Here is a 14,284-nt window from a genome sequence, read left to right as displayed (position 1 = left end):
AAGCGCATACAACTGCAAAACAACTGCATAAAAATATATTTGACGTGTGGCGACTACTGATGGAAATGAGCTTCTAACTAAAACCAGCATGTTTACATCAGATCATGTTCAGTTGATTGAATTCACGTTCATGTATTGAATATTCACTGATGTGCATTGTCCCGTCTAAATAAACAAACAAAGTAACGTGAAGTAGATTGAGAGAGGTATTCAGTGAATTTGTATGAGAGTGAGTGAGGGTGGAAGACAGTAGAGACAATGTACAACTGGTTCCTCCCCCCTATGCAAAGTGTCTTTGGGTACTTAGAAAAATGCTATTGTTAATATTACTCTATCATAACTGCTGTAGTTAGAACTTCATAGATATTACTATTATAAGGGCATGCGTCTTGGTTGATATTCAAGCGATATTACACGAGAGGGTGTGTGCGCGTTATCACGATTCTTTGCACGCCAGTGATGTGGTCAGGAACAAGGCAGAGCCGAGTTACGCAAGCATCACTGAACTGAACTGTTGTATAATTGTGTTTTCTGTTCTGAATCCAGAACTTTCTGCGAAACCAGAACAACAAGACCAACTACAACTTGGTGTGTGAGACTCTCCAGTTCCTGGACTGTATTTGTGGCAGCACCACCGGAGGCCTGGGGCTGCTGGGTCTCTACATCAATGAGAGCAACGTGGACCTTGTCCGCCAGACCCTGGAGACCCTCACTGAGTACTGCCAGGGACCCTGTCATGAGAATCAGGTAGGAACCACATTACTTGGTTTTCACTAAATGAAATACTCGTGCCTCCCCCCAACACACACACACACACACACACACACACACACACACACACACACACACACACACACACACTCTTATGTTATTCGTTATTGATTTGTCAAACAATACACACTGCCACACTGCAATTCTTATGAGACATGCTGTTGTTATCTGAAGTGATGTGAAATCAACCGTGGTCCCTCTTATTGTAACCAGTCCTGTATAGTCAAGCATGAGTCGAATGGTATTGACATAATCATCTCGCTGATCGTCAATGACATCAACCCCCTGAGCAAGCATCGGTTGGACCTGGTCATGGAACTTAAGGTAAGAAACCCCTGTCTCTCCGGGAGCCCATGAAATGATAGTAGTAGTAATCTCCCATGTACATAAAAAAAAGGAAAATAGGATTACGTATGGGTAATGACACTGTATACTGTATTTTGAAATTTCTCTCAATTACACAGTCTCAGGTTAATATTTGATGCATGATTCCGTGATAGTCGGGAGTCTGTCATCTATGCAGTGTACAGTTATTTTGCTTGTAAACGCCACCTCTGTCTTGTAGAACAACGCCTCCAAGTTGTTGCTGGCCATCCTGGAGAGTCGCCAAGACGGTGAGAACGCAGAGAAGATCCTGTTCAAAATGAGACCCAATGAACTCGTAAGTGCCGACGCAGGATGTACACATGCATCCACAATGTGCTGTGTCAAACAGGTCTGTTTTCTGTTGAATGCGAGTGGATTTTGAATTGCAGAGCCTCTGTGTTGACAGGTGGATGTGATGAAGGAGGTCTATGGTCAGGGAATGGAGGGTGATGCAGATGAGGAGAACCAAACTGACCAGATTAAACCTAGAGACGTTGGACATAACATCTACATTCTGAGTCACCAGGTAGAAAGTGTGTGTGCTTGTGGTTGTGGGGCTGCGTGATTATTGCTAAAATTATAATCGCAGCAATTTAGCGTCTTACTGGTGATTACTTTTGATCAACTGTGCAACCCTGTATGTGTGTAGATTGTGTAAAGTGCTGTGACACACTCACACATGTGCAAGCGCACGCACGCACACACACACACACACACACACACACACACACACACACACACACACACACACACACACACACACACACACACACACACACACACACACACACACACACACACCTGGTGAATGTCTATATCTATAAATAAAAATGCTTTATAACCAAAGCATCTGTTTCCAGTTATGTGTGTTTGAGCTGATCATGTGGTGAGACCATAATGTAGTAAAGTGTTATAGTAAAGTATTATTTAATCTTCCTGCTTCCTAGTTGGCCAGACACCATAAAACCCTTAAGCAGAGCCTGAAGCCGGGCACCGCGTGTGTGCTGGGGGGAGGGCCGTATCCGCACCATGAGGGAGACGATGCTCTTGATTTCTATGCCAACCACACCGCTCAGATAGAGGTAGGTCTTGGCATCACACGTCTCTATCCAAAGCATCCACCAAATAACAGACCATTTTTATGTATCACAATTTCGTTTGGGAGTTGTGTTGTGTGCCATGACCTGGTAGGATCTTCCATAGCAAATTGGTCTCAGGTGAAGAGCCATGCTGTAAACTAATCTAATAGTTTGACTGTAGTAACATGACATGACATGACTGGTAATGACACATCATATGTTTGCATCTGCCAGATTGTGCGCCATGACCGCACCATGGAACAGATAGTATTTCCTGTCCCAAACATCTGTGAGTACCTGACGGAGGAATCACAGATACGCGTGTTCACCACCACAGAGAGAGATGACCAGGGCAGCAAGGTCAATGACTTCTTCCAGCAGTTTGACAACCTCTATAATGAGATGAAGTGGCAGAAGAAGATCAGACGTAAGTCCCTGAATTGTGCAATGAGACTCCTACAACAGGATGATTATAGTTTTATGCCTGCATAAATGCCTGGGTGCCATTATTTACATAATAAATTGTCAGGCCAACTCCTACTCTGTGTGTTTTTGCATAATTGTATGTGTATTTTTGTATGATGCAGTGTGCATGCTTGTGTACGTCTATCCTTTACTAAAGCATCGTCTTATTGTCTTTAATAAAAGGGAATCCAGCTCTCTTCTGGTTCTCACGGCACATTTCCCTTTGGGGGAGTATCTCCTTCTACTTGGCCTGCCTGCTCAACATCGCCGTGGCTGTTTTCTACCCCTTCGGTGATGATGGTGATGAGGGTGAGTAACTAGAGCGGTGCCTGTTGGGCACTGGCTTACTTGGAACGATCGATGCAAGTTGGAAATGAATGCCCCATGCCGTTATTATGTCTGTGTCTCTTTTATGCCCATATTTGGAGTTATTTGTCAGGCATGCCCAAACATGGAGTCTATGCAGATGTCAGAACATATATGGAGTACCCGTTCCACCCATCTGTCTGTGTCCCTATATGGAGATTTCTGTAACTGTCTCTCTGTGTCCCTTTAGTCCTATATATAGAGTTCTGTGTCAAGCGTGCCCAAATATGGAGTGTTGTGATGTCAGAACAGGCCAGCTCCATATATGGAGCATGAGCAGGGGCCCTGTCCAGAGTCCAGGCAGAGGCCTTTTACCGTGACATAGCCTTGACCTCACTGTGATGCGTTGCCATGGTTTCTTTACCCATAGAGTTATATATATACCCAGCCTTTCTGGTTTCTGCTTCCGAAGAGACACATATCTATACAATGGCTCCCCGCAAAGTCAAGGAGAAGAAGGAGGAGCAGGTGATCAGCCTGGGTCCCCAGGTGGCCGAGGGAGAGAATGTCTTCGGAGTTTGTCACATCTTTGCCTCCTTCAACGACACCTTTGTCCACGTTACTGACCTGTCTGGGCAAGAGACAATCTTACGTGTGACTGGTGGAATGAAGGTAAAGGCTGACAGAGATGAGTCTTCTCCCTACGCTGCCATGTTGGCAGCCCAGGACGTGGCTCAGCGCTGCAAGGAACTGGGCATCACCGCTCTGCACATCAGACTGAGAGCCACCGGAGGAAACCGAACAAAGACTCCTGGTCCGGGTGCTCAGTCAGCCCTCCGAGCCTTGGCCCGCTCAGGCATGAAGATTGGACGTATCGAGGATGTGACCCCCATTCCCTCAGACTCTACCCGCAGAAAGGGAGGCCGTCGCGGTCGTCGCCTGTAATGTTTTGCTCAAGTTTTTCCACCCAATAAAAGGTTCAAATAAATCAGAAAAAATCCCCATCTACTTCCATGGGCAAAAGCGCACCCTCACACCTCAGCCCCCTAGCGACAGCTGCATCACAGGCCACTGTTCTCCTTGTTACACCACTGTCATGCTTGTCACAAACAGTGGCCTATACAATTTCGTGCCTGCCCCACCACTGACACTGCCGACCTGCACACACACACACGCACGCCCCTATTTCATCTGCTGTTACAGATGGCCATGTCCTGTGACTCTGTCCTGCAGTCACTCGCCCTTCATAGCCAAGGACAGCGGATAGCCTACTGCACCGCATGTCATAAAACACAATTCATAAAAAACAAAAACATCGCCTCGATTAACTGGCTCACGACGGGTCGCGAGCGCGTCATTCCACATCCCTACAGCCCTTAACAATTCCCTCCCAAACAATAATGTGATCCTATTACCCACACTAACACCTAATTTGGTGTTCATATATTAGGGGTAAGGACTAGTATAACCACCACAGTTGTGGTGGTTGGGGTTGGTTTCCCTTCTCTTTCCATTGGGAACACTGTACACAGTACACTGTTCAGTTAGGAACTCTACTCAGTAATGGTTGACAAGCTGATGCTCAAAGTGCAATATCGCACCTGCCCAAGTGGGCATTCTGTCTTATTACTCAGCAATAGATTGTAGCTTTAACTACAGAGCCATCTCCATATATGAAGATCACGACACTGACCTCATCTAACTCTGGATATTTTATCTATACATGGAGAAGACTGGATCATCACCTACTGTAGATCTGCATATATGGAGCCAGCCAGCAACTCTACATCTGACCTCAAACCACAAACCCTTAGATCGCCATATATGGAGCTGACTTGTTTAGACATATCGCCATATATGGAGCTGACCTGTTCTGACATTGCATATGTTGATCCCTCCCCACCTGTTCTTTCTGTTCTGACATTTCATATGTTGATCCGACCTCATCAAACCATATGGCCAGTACAGAATTCATTCCATATGTTGCCAAAGCACCAGCACTCGCCCAGCAGTCTACCGTCACCCTGACGGATGCGTGCACGCAACCTCGCCCTTTAGGGAGAGGTCGCTTCTCGACCTCAGGGCGTCTTACTGGTATTTTATCTTTTTGAGTATTGTAGAGGTAACTTTCATTCTAGATGGTTATTGGAACTATATCTTCTTGATGAGGGTCTTGTGTGCCTTGCAATCATGCTGGATAAACATGGGCAGAATGATGAAGCCAATTCAATGTACTGAATTAGATGGAAAGCATTTCTGCTACAGCATTGAGTTCAGTTTGGTAAAACTAGAATCTACAGAATCAAGGTTCAAGGTTCAAGGTTATTTTATTAGTGTCCCCGAAGGGCAAATGGTTTTACAGCAGGTCATAAGGCATTGAAACATGTGAATACATTATTCAAACCAAAATTATTGCTGCTAACTAACTGAATGTATTGTGGTGTCTCTGTATCGTTAACATTTAGACACATTTAGTCGTTTTAGTATCAGTTTGTAGTATTAGATCAGTGGTAAGCCAACCTTACTGTATGAGCCACAACTACTTTACATCTCAAATGCTGTAAATTTCTATAGAAGATTTATCCAATGCATGTTACACTGCACATTACATTCACCCATTCACACGTGCACGCACACATATCCTCACACCAATGGACCAATGGTGGAGGTAACTATGCAAACAATGGTATGTACCACTCATTAGTAGCAGACATAGTTTTAGTGTCTAGCTGAAGAACACTTTAACACAAAACCAGGAAGAGCTAGATATCGAACCAGGAACCTTACGGTTCCGTTTTGGAAGTGTTGCCTCTCATAAGAAGTCAAGAAGAATCATGCTGTGTTCCTGTGGCATGCAGAGCACTTAGTTCACTTAATTTAAGAGTTTATGATGTTGTATTCCCATGTCCAGGCACCTTGCCTCCATTCTGGAATGGGCTGCTGTGGGCGTCCTGTGGGGTGTTAACCCCCTCGCTGTATGTCCTCCCCAAGCCGTGGGGCCTGGTGCTCTTCCTGGTGTCTATCATACTGCGTGCCATCTACACTATGGGCCTCGGCCCTGCTCTGCTGCTGCTGGGAGCCACCAATGTAAGTCATGGGACTTCTGACAAAGGGTCGTGGAAGAAAATGTCTTTATCTTCCATTCATGTACAACAATAATGTCATTCTAGCATTTAGTTCCCTTTTTCAGAGATACTTCTAAGCTTTGCCGTTTTCTTCATTTTCAGTTGTTCAATAAGGTGGTCTTTCTAGTGAGCTTTGTGGGAAACCAGGGCACTTTTAGCCACAGCTACAAAGCAGTGGTTATGGACATGCTCTTCATCTACCATCTGAGCTACGCCATCATCTGTGTACTGGGCCTCTTTGTGCACGAGTTCTTCTACAGCTTCCTGGTGAGGCCTTTCAATTCCATTGTATTGATAGGAAGCATACCAGAAATTAGTTTTGATTTGACAAAAGAGATTTTCTGTATGAATGAACTGCATATAATATAATTGTTGATGATGGTTATGTTCCCTCAGCTATTTGACCTGGTGATCCGAGAAGAGACGCTGCTCAACGTTATAAAGAGTGTGACGAGGAACGGCCGTTCTATAATCTTGACGGCGGTGCTGGCCATCTTCCTCGTCTATTTCTTCTCCATCATCGGCTTCCTTTTCCTCAAGGATGACTTCCGTATGGAGGTGGATCGCCTTCATGTGTCGGGTCAACCTACACCACCTACTCCAGGTGGAGCTTACTGCAGCTAACTGATTTCTGTTGTTCTTAATCTTCGTGTGTGTGTGTGTGTGTGTGTGTGTGTGTGTGGCTTTTTCAGCTACCAAGCGCCTGCCTCAACAGAGTCCGTTTTCACTTGCGTTGGGGCTGAGAGAAGACGCAGTGCACGCACAGTCTTTATGTCACCATGCATGGTTACTTTATATACTGTATCCAGTGTAAACCTTCATTGCAGTACAACCATTCATCCACTAGATGGCAGTTGATGTCAAAATGACTCAACAGGATATATTGAGTCAAGAAAAGTAGTGATATCTACATATATTACATATAGTGTTTTAGTCGCATCTGTAAACGGCCAAATTGTCACCAAATGGATGCATAGGAGATGATAAATTATACACAACTATCAGAGCTTGTACATACTGTTCTCTGCTGTAATTCCGCTGAGTTCTCATCGGAACGCCGTGGCCGCGGATTCCGTTCGGACCTGATAATCACCAGGGTCTGGGTCATAATTCATCCTTGACATTTGGCCCAAAAGCTGTGCTTCTATCCATGCCGTTCCGTGTTTACGTCTAGGTTTACCAAAGTGGCTTCCTCTTTCAGAAAGAGGGGCGTAGGAGCAGAGGAGGAAAGCCTTTCTGCTCTCTACTGCCAAAGGTCGCCAGGGGTACTGTTCTCCGACTGTGTTGCGTTGCGTCGTGTTGGGGATCGTTCCAGGACGACGTAAGGGACGGACTGGATGCAAGAAATTGCTCTCACCCTCCGTTGCTTAGCACTTTCTGCGTCGATTACGTTCAACTCTGTAAAGCACTTTAGTTTACATACTTCCTGGGGTCTTTCTTACTGGTCTTATCTAAGCTGATGAGAGCCAATGTAAAGGGTTTGCTGCTACTCGCAGCTAAGTAGTCTTAGCGACCATCCTTCCTTTGTAATAATGACCTCTCTGTGTCTTGTCATTTAGAAACTCATGTTCATGCTTCTCGTTTTAGGATATCGTAAAAGAGGGGTTGGTGAGGAATGTGTGAGAGACAGCTGCCCTGATCCCTCATCCAGCTCTGCTGCTGGTAAGGTTACCGAACAGAAATTTCTCTGAAATCTTTTTTTTGTTTTTACTGATCCCGTCTGTCAGTACCATGCACAGGTGTTGTTTTCTGTCATTGTTACACATCAGATCTAGTGTAGCCTCGGAAACCCAGACGTTTTATTTCCAGGGAGAAAGAAAAAAAGTCTGGGACCGAGTCCACTTCAATTCGGCATAGAGTAGCGCAAACGTTGATAAGTCTGCTGATTTCTGATCACCTTTGTTAAATTGACGTACACACACACACACACACACACACACACTGGACGGATGAGTCATGTCGGTCGTTGTTCTCCTACATTATGTACATCAGTCTGTGGATCACCTGTGCTGCAGGTACATGCATGTCATCTCTCTTCTTTCTTTTCCATATTCATACACTGTAACATTACTCGTGTTAAATTTAGTCTCTGGGCAACAAAGATTTACTTATTCACTTTTACCTCTCCTCCGGCAGCTGTCTTAATAAACATTTGATTTGATTTATTTCTGTATGTGTGTGTGTTTGTGTGTGTCCTGTGATAGCTGAGGATGACGGGATGGAGAGGGTGTGTGACACGCTGCTCATGTGCATTATAACGGTACTGAACCAGGGACTGAGGAATGGAGGAGGCGTGGGGGACATTCTCAGGAGGCCCTCTAAAGCGGTGAGGAAACCGGTCCACACCATGTTTGCCAAAGCAAATTATTGAAAACCTGGCAATGAAGTTTCTGATTCTCATCAGTTTATTCTATTTATTCTGTCTATTCTAATGGCCCAATTCATAATAGTTTTGAATGCAATAATTTACAGTTATGAATTCTAAAGCGTTTGATTTATAGAAAGTGTTCTGTTGGAATCAAAATACAATATACCTGTAGCTGTTTTACTCCAATATTTACAGAGGAGATTATGTGCACATCTTATGTGTGTATTTAGACCAGGTGCTGGGCATCAAGTCAAGACGCAAGGAGAAGATAAAACATCTGCACACTGTTTTTAAGCTAAAAAAAACTTACTTTTATTACTGGCGTGACATTTGGGTCTTAATCAGGCCAATAACACAACAATAACAATACATTAAGAACAATATTTAAACACATACCAGTCAACCTATGGGTATTAGTGTCCGGGTAGCTCAGTCGGTCTAGCTCTTGCCTTTGGACCACAAGTTCATGGGTTCGATCCTGGCCACCGCCAACTCAGCGAATGAGTAGCACGACTTGGTGCAGCAAGTCATGCGGGAAGTACTGGGAGCTGATGGTAGGTGTGGCGCTCCACTTCAGCAATCCATTTCTCAGGGGTCTAGCACATTGTAACGGGGATAGACTCCATCTCTCAGGGGTCTAGCACATTGTAACGGGGATAGACTCCATCTCTCAGGGGTCTAGCACATTGTAACGGGGATAGACTCCATCTCTCAGGGGTCTAGCACATTGTAACGGGGATAGACTCCATCTCTCAGGGGTCTAGCACATTGTAACGGGGATAGACTCCATCTCTCAGGGGTCTAGCACATTGTAACGGGGATAGACTCCATCTCTCAGGGGTCTAGCACATTGTAACGGGGATAGACTCCATCTCTCAGGGGTCTAGCACATTGTAACGGGGATAGACTCCATCTCTCAGGGGTCTAGCACATTGTAACGGGGATAGACTCCATCTCTCAGGGGTCTAGCACATTGTAACGGGGATAGACTCTTGCGTGTTACCGGCTGATACCGACAATAAGCCACTCCCGACCTTCTTCTTCTTCTTCTGCTACGGGTATTGTGGACCCAAAACACAGAACATATATTTAAAATGCATATTTACTCAGCTCGACTCACTAATACCAACATACACAACATATCCCGCTCAATGATGAGTCTATTGAGCTGTATAGAACTCTATATTTGGATATCAATACGACATTGTTTTGATGACATCAGACATTCTTTGGCAAAGATTTGTGGTCCACTGAGTGCACCTTTCTAGATTGGTTAGAGGTACCAATTTGTGTACGTTTCAATCCCTCTTTGTACCGTAAAATTGCAATACAATTACATTTTTACTTACTTTATATTTGACCTTTTTGTAAATTCTACCTACCCAGGAGCCTCTGTTTGCTGCCCGGGTGGTGTATGATCTTCTGTTCTTCTTCATTGTCATCATCATCGTTCTCAACCTCATCTTTGGTGTGATCATTGACACATTCGCCGACCTGAGGAGTGAGAAACAGAAGAAGGAAGAAGTCCTCAAAACCTCTTGCTTCATCTGCGGTGTGTGTTATAGTGCTTGTTCACACTATTGTAATTTACACACACACACACACACACACACACACACACCTACACACTAACCTCATCCCGCTAACCCTCCTGTCTTATGTTTCATCACAGGGCTGGAAAGAGACAAATTTGACAACAAGACGGTGTCATTTGAGGAGCATATCAAGAATGAACACAACATGTGGCACTACCTTAACTTCATGGTTTTAGTGAGGGTGAAGGACCCAACTGAGTACACGGGCCCTGAGAGCTACGTGGCTCAGATGATTAAGGTTAGTAGTGTTTTGTTAACATACTTATGATTCAGGACATTGTAGTATACTTTCCCCAGTCAGCAGGCGTTCACAGTGCTGCCCTTCTGCAGCAAATGTGTGGAGAGAAAAAAGCTCAAATAGTCTCTAGTCCGCCATCCCAATTTACTCTCCATATCCTTTGTTGGTGAATGGAAATGTGTTTATATGCTCACGTAGAACGGAAACTAACATGTGCTCCTCATGAGACACACTAGGTCAGATACACACTCTCAGTGACTCATTCCTACATCATTTTGTGGAATGGGTAAGAAATTGAAGTGCCTGTTGCAATTTGCGTAACATCCAATTACCATAGACTAGAAAAATATTAATATTTCTGTTCTGTGTCTCCCAGCTATCTTTTCATTTAGCTTATTTAAATTTTTCCAGTAGGACTATGATTCTATATTATAAGCTGTAAGCATGTCTCCACCTCCATTTTCCACGTTGTCTTTCTCTCATTGTTTTTAATGTTGTTGCCTTGCTTTTCTTTTATTCTCCATTTTTCTGTAAAGCACTTTGAGCTGCATTTCATGTCATGAAAGGTGCTATACAAATAAAGTTTTATTATTATTATACTGGTCTCTCCCTGTGTCTCCTCTCCTCCCAGGAGAAGAACTTGGACTGGTTCCCCCGCATGAGAGCCATGTCTCTGGTGAGCAGCGAAGGGGACAGCGAGCAGAACGAGGCCCGCTCTCTGCAGGAGAAACTGGAAAGCACCTTCAACCTGGTGTCCATGCTCTCTGGCCAGCTGTTTGAGCTGAAGGATCAGGTGAGGTCACTCTTCCTCAACGAGTCTCAACGCAGCCTAAGCTCAAATCCAAATGCACCACTCTAAAATGCACAAACAAACAAACAAAAACAAGGAAAACAATTAATTGATCCATTTTCCCACAATTCCAAATGAATTAAAACTAGCATCTTGTTAGTTCAACACAGTCTTATTTCTGAGCCTGCAGTACAGGTGAACTCTTGTTTATATTCTTTACAGTAGCTAGCTTCTAGACTCAAGTAGGCTAAACACTGCAGAATAGCGTAACTCGGGGGTTAAACACCACATAATAATGCTACATCACTGATGCCAAGTAATAAGACTTGAATTAAACGGTGTGATGTTATAGGTTTAGCTTTGTTACATGGTCGGACCAAGTGGTGGTGTGACGTGGCACCAAAAGTCTTATCTAAAGTTACAGGGGGAACTTGTACTGTTGGCTCCATTAAGGCCTGTTTGTGGGGGGGAATTGTATTTGACTAACACCAATATTATCATAGTTAGTACACACATTTATACATTCTCTCCTCTCTTTCTTTCATTCACTCTCTCACAATCTTTTCTCCACAGATGACAGAGCAAAGGAAGAACAAACAGAGACTTGGTTTCTTGGGGCCGCCGCCTCAGGCCAACCACCACATCTCAGCCCCCTGAGGGCCCAGAGAAACAGTTTAGGACCCCCTGCTGAGGGCATTTACCCTGAGCAAAACCCACAATCACAGATCATTATATTACAAGAGCCGATGAGAACTGACAGAATTGTCTTTAACACAAATGTTGCCTTATTTAAAAAAGGAAAACTTACACTCGCACAGAGATGAATGGTGTACCTTTAAGGTACTGTAAAACACGACCAAGCCCCATATATGTCCTTTGTGAATGCCAGTGAATTTGCCAGACATGTGCCAGTGTCGTGTGAGTACACCAAGGTGCCACATAGGTGCAGGGGAAGGTGAAGTTAAGGAAATGGTGTGATGGTCAGGATGGTACGTTCTTCAATTCCTGTTTGTTTCCGATTAAATGGAAGAAAGTGCGCGTGGTTAACGTTAAGTATTCTCCTCCCACTTTTAGATTTTTAGTGTTTTTTTATGTCAAATTAACATAACTGGAGTAAGGTTCATTTGTTGTTTGTTTTGCTGCCTCACTCATTAACTTTTATATACTGTTGTACATTGCGGTTTTTGACTGCACTTTTAAAACAAAAGAGTAAAATGTTGAAGTTCTATAACTGGATTTATTTTGTTGTCTGTATGTCCTGTATGCATTCACTGCACAATTTTAATGTCTACAGAATTGTACAAAGTATATATAATACAGGGATGTGGATTAAGATAATTTGATCTCCTGTGTGGAACTTACTTGAAAGGCCTTTTGTGTCTAAATCCTATACTGGTACAGAATGTCATGTCGACAGAAGATATAGTTGCTTAGAAAAATACAGTTCAATGTAAAGATTGTTGATGTTGACAGAGATATTGGCTAATACTACTGTAATATTTACTTTACTGTCATACCATCTTGCTCTTCTGAGGATTTTCTTTTCTTTTTGTCAGTGCTTTTAAAACTTGCATTGTAAATCCAGCCCACTAGCTTTCCGTCGGACTGCAATTCATTTCAGTTTACCTGAAAGTGTGTTTTAACCAGCACGTTGCAGGTAATGTGTACATGGCTACATGCACATAATGGGACTCGGGAGTTGTCCGTGTACACTTAAAAACAAAATAGATGGGTTAACTTTATTGTTGTCTGATGCTGTGTGTTGTAATAAAAGTTTGGAAAAAATGAGACTATCCTTGTTAGGCTTTGTGTCAGCACTGACGGCATTAGTATTCTGTAGTTAGTCAATGATGCTGGGTACAAATTAAATACACACACTTTATAGTGGTGTAAAATACCGAACTGAACAGCTCCGCACTGAACCTACCAGCCAGTATGAATTCTATGAAATTATGTTTTTTGAGTGGTGCAGCTCATGGTATCAACTATCAACCTCCTGATTGACACACACACACGCGCACATAAAAAAAGTTTAAATAGGCCTATATATATATATATATATATTATACTTTTTTAGGTTTTCTGAGCTCAATTGCACACACAAAACCTGAACTTTTAACATTCAGTAGATTTTCTGTGGTCGGGTTTTCTGGCTCAAACAAGTGCTCTGATTTTCCTGCTGTTTGTGATGTCACAGCCTGCAAAAACCATACATGTCAAAAGATGTCACAGTTTTCACTGTTTTGCCTGTTTTCATTGCAGCTCAAAAAGATTCCAAACCCCAGAGAAAACCACAGAAAATCCACTGAATGCTCAAAGTTCAGGTTTTTTGGGGTGTTATTTGTGTTATTTTATAACACAAGGTGAAAATGACATGGGTCAATATATGAAGAAATACTCCCTAAGCTCATATGTATCTTAGACCAGTCTTAGACAGGCATATGTGCTAAAGGTCAGTTCAAGGTCCCTCCTGCACCCTCTCATCCAAGCAGGCAGAAGATGTGGGAATGACACGTACCGTATCCCCCTAACCAGTGACCATACAGCTGTTTGGTGCAAGGAATCCGATATCACATTTTCTAACTCAAAATTAAAGTTTACAGAAAAGAGGTTACTCTATAGGTCTAGGGTGACAAAAAATGGGGAAAAAATAATAGTCTGGTTTCCTACAGCAACCACACTAATAATCATTATTTATTATTATTATTATTATAGCGACCGTAGGTCGCAGTTTATACTATGAAAACCTACATCTCGCGTATGTCATGCCTCAAGACACGCTCCTTATGGCCAGTAGGCGTACAGAATTAATTCCATCTTTGTGCTGACCTCATCAAACCCTTAGATCTCCATATATGGACCTGACCTGGGGGAGAAAAAAAAGTGCTACTGCTACGTGGGTCCTTTATATACAGAAAACTGTAGACAGGTGCTCTTTGGAGAGGGTTTCAAATAACAAAGCACACAAGTTCTTAAAAAGTTCTAGCTTAAATACGTCAAATTCACTGTGGAAGGACGTAAGAAGGTGCAAACTTAAAAGAGGGTCCAAGGCAGCTCTGTCCATGGTTGAAGTAGAAAATCCTTTATTTCATCAAGTTTAAAAACAAGGGTTAAAAAACGACCATGGACCTGACCTGTTCTGACATTCTATATGTTGATCTGATCTCATCAAACCCTGTTG

At 43.3% G+C, this 14,284-nt stretch overlaps 2 protein-coding genes across 3 annotated transcripts in view; both read left to right on the top strand.

The window, feature by feature from the left end:
• Positions 1-12,893, top strand: part of itpr2 (inositol 1,4,5-trisphosphate receptor, type 2) — a 49,185-nt gene extending 36,292 nt beyond the window's left edge. For both annotated transcript variants that reach the window (XM_080761297.1, XM_080761296.1), the window contains exons 42-57: positions 547-747; positions 985-1,095; positions 1,337-1,432; positions 1,544-1,663; positions 2,085-2,219; positions 2,451-2,643; positions 2,865-2,990; positions 5,899-6,074; positions 6,215-6,379; positions 6,509-6,716; positions 7,700-7,774; positions 8,317-8,438; positions 9,867-10,032; positions 10,153-10,313; positions 10,945-11,106; positions 11,677-12,893. In XM_080761297.1, the coding sequence (XP_080617423.1) occupies positions 547-747; positions 985-1,095; positions 1,337-1,432; positions 1,544-1,663; positions 2,085-2,219; positions 2,451-2,643; positions 2,865-2,990; positions 5,899-6,074; positions 6,215-6,379; positions 6,509-6,716; positions 7,700-7,774; positions 8,317-8,438; positions 9,867-10,032; positions 10,153-10,313; positions 10,945-11,106; positions 11,677-11,760 (2,301 nt within the window). In that variant the 3' untranslated portion in view covers positions 11,761-12,893. The remainder of the gene's footprint in view (positions 1-546; positions 748-984; positions 1,096-1,336; positions 1,433-1,543; positions 1,664-2,084; positions 2,220-2,450; positions 2,644-2,864; positions 2,991-5,898; positions 6,075-6,214; positions 6,380-6,508; positions 6,717-7,699; positions 7,775-8,316; positions 8,439-9,866; positions 10,033-10,152; positions 10,314-10,944; positions 11,107-11,676) is intronic.
• Positions 3,461-3,985, top strand: LOC308313956 (small ribosomal subunit protein uS11-like). The gene has a single exon (XM_080761298.1). It carries the CDS (start codon positions 3,477-3,479, stop codon positions 3,930-3,932), a length of 456 nt encoding a protein of 151 aa, XP_080617424.1. The 5' UTR covers positions 3,461-3,476; the 3' UTR covers positions 3,933-3,985.
• Positions 12,894-14,284: the final 1,391 nt, after the last annotated feature.

The sequence above is a fragment of the Protomyctophum bolini genome (genome assembly GCF_963924005.1).
Source record: "Protomyctophum bolini genome assembly, chromosome: 4".
NCBI classification, from domain to species: Eukaryota; Metazoa; Chordata; class Actinopteri; order Myctophiformes; family Myctophidae; genus Protomyctophum; species Protomyctophum bolini.
Note: the sequence above shows the minus strand (reverse complement) of the source record. Positions and strands in the feature narration are given on the sequence as shown.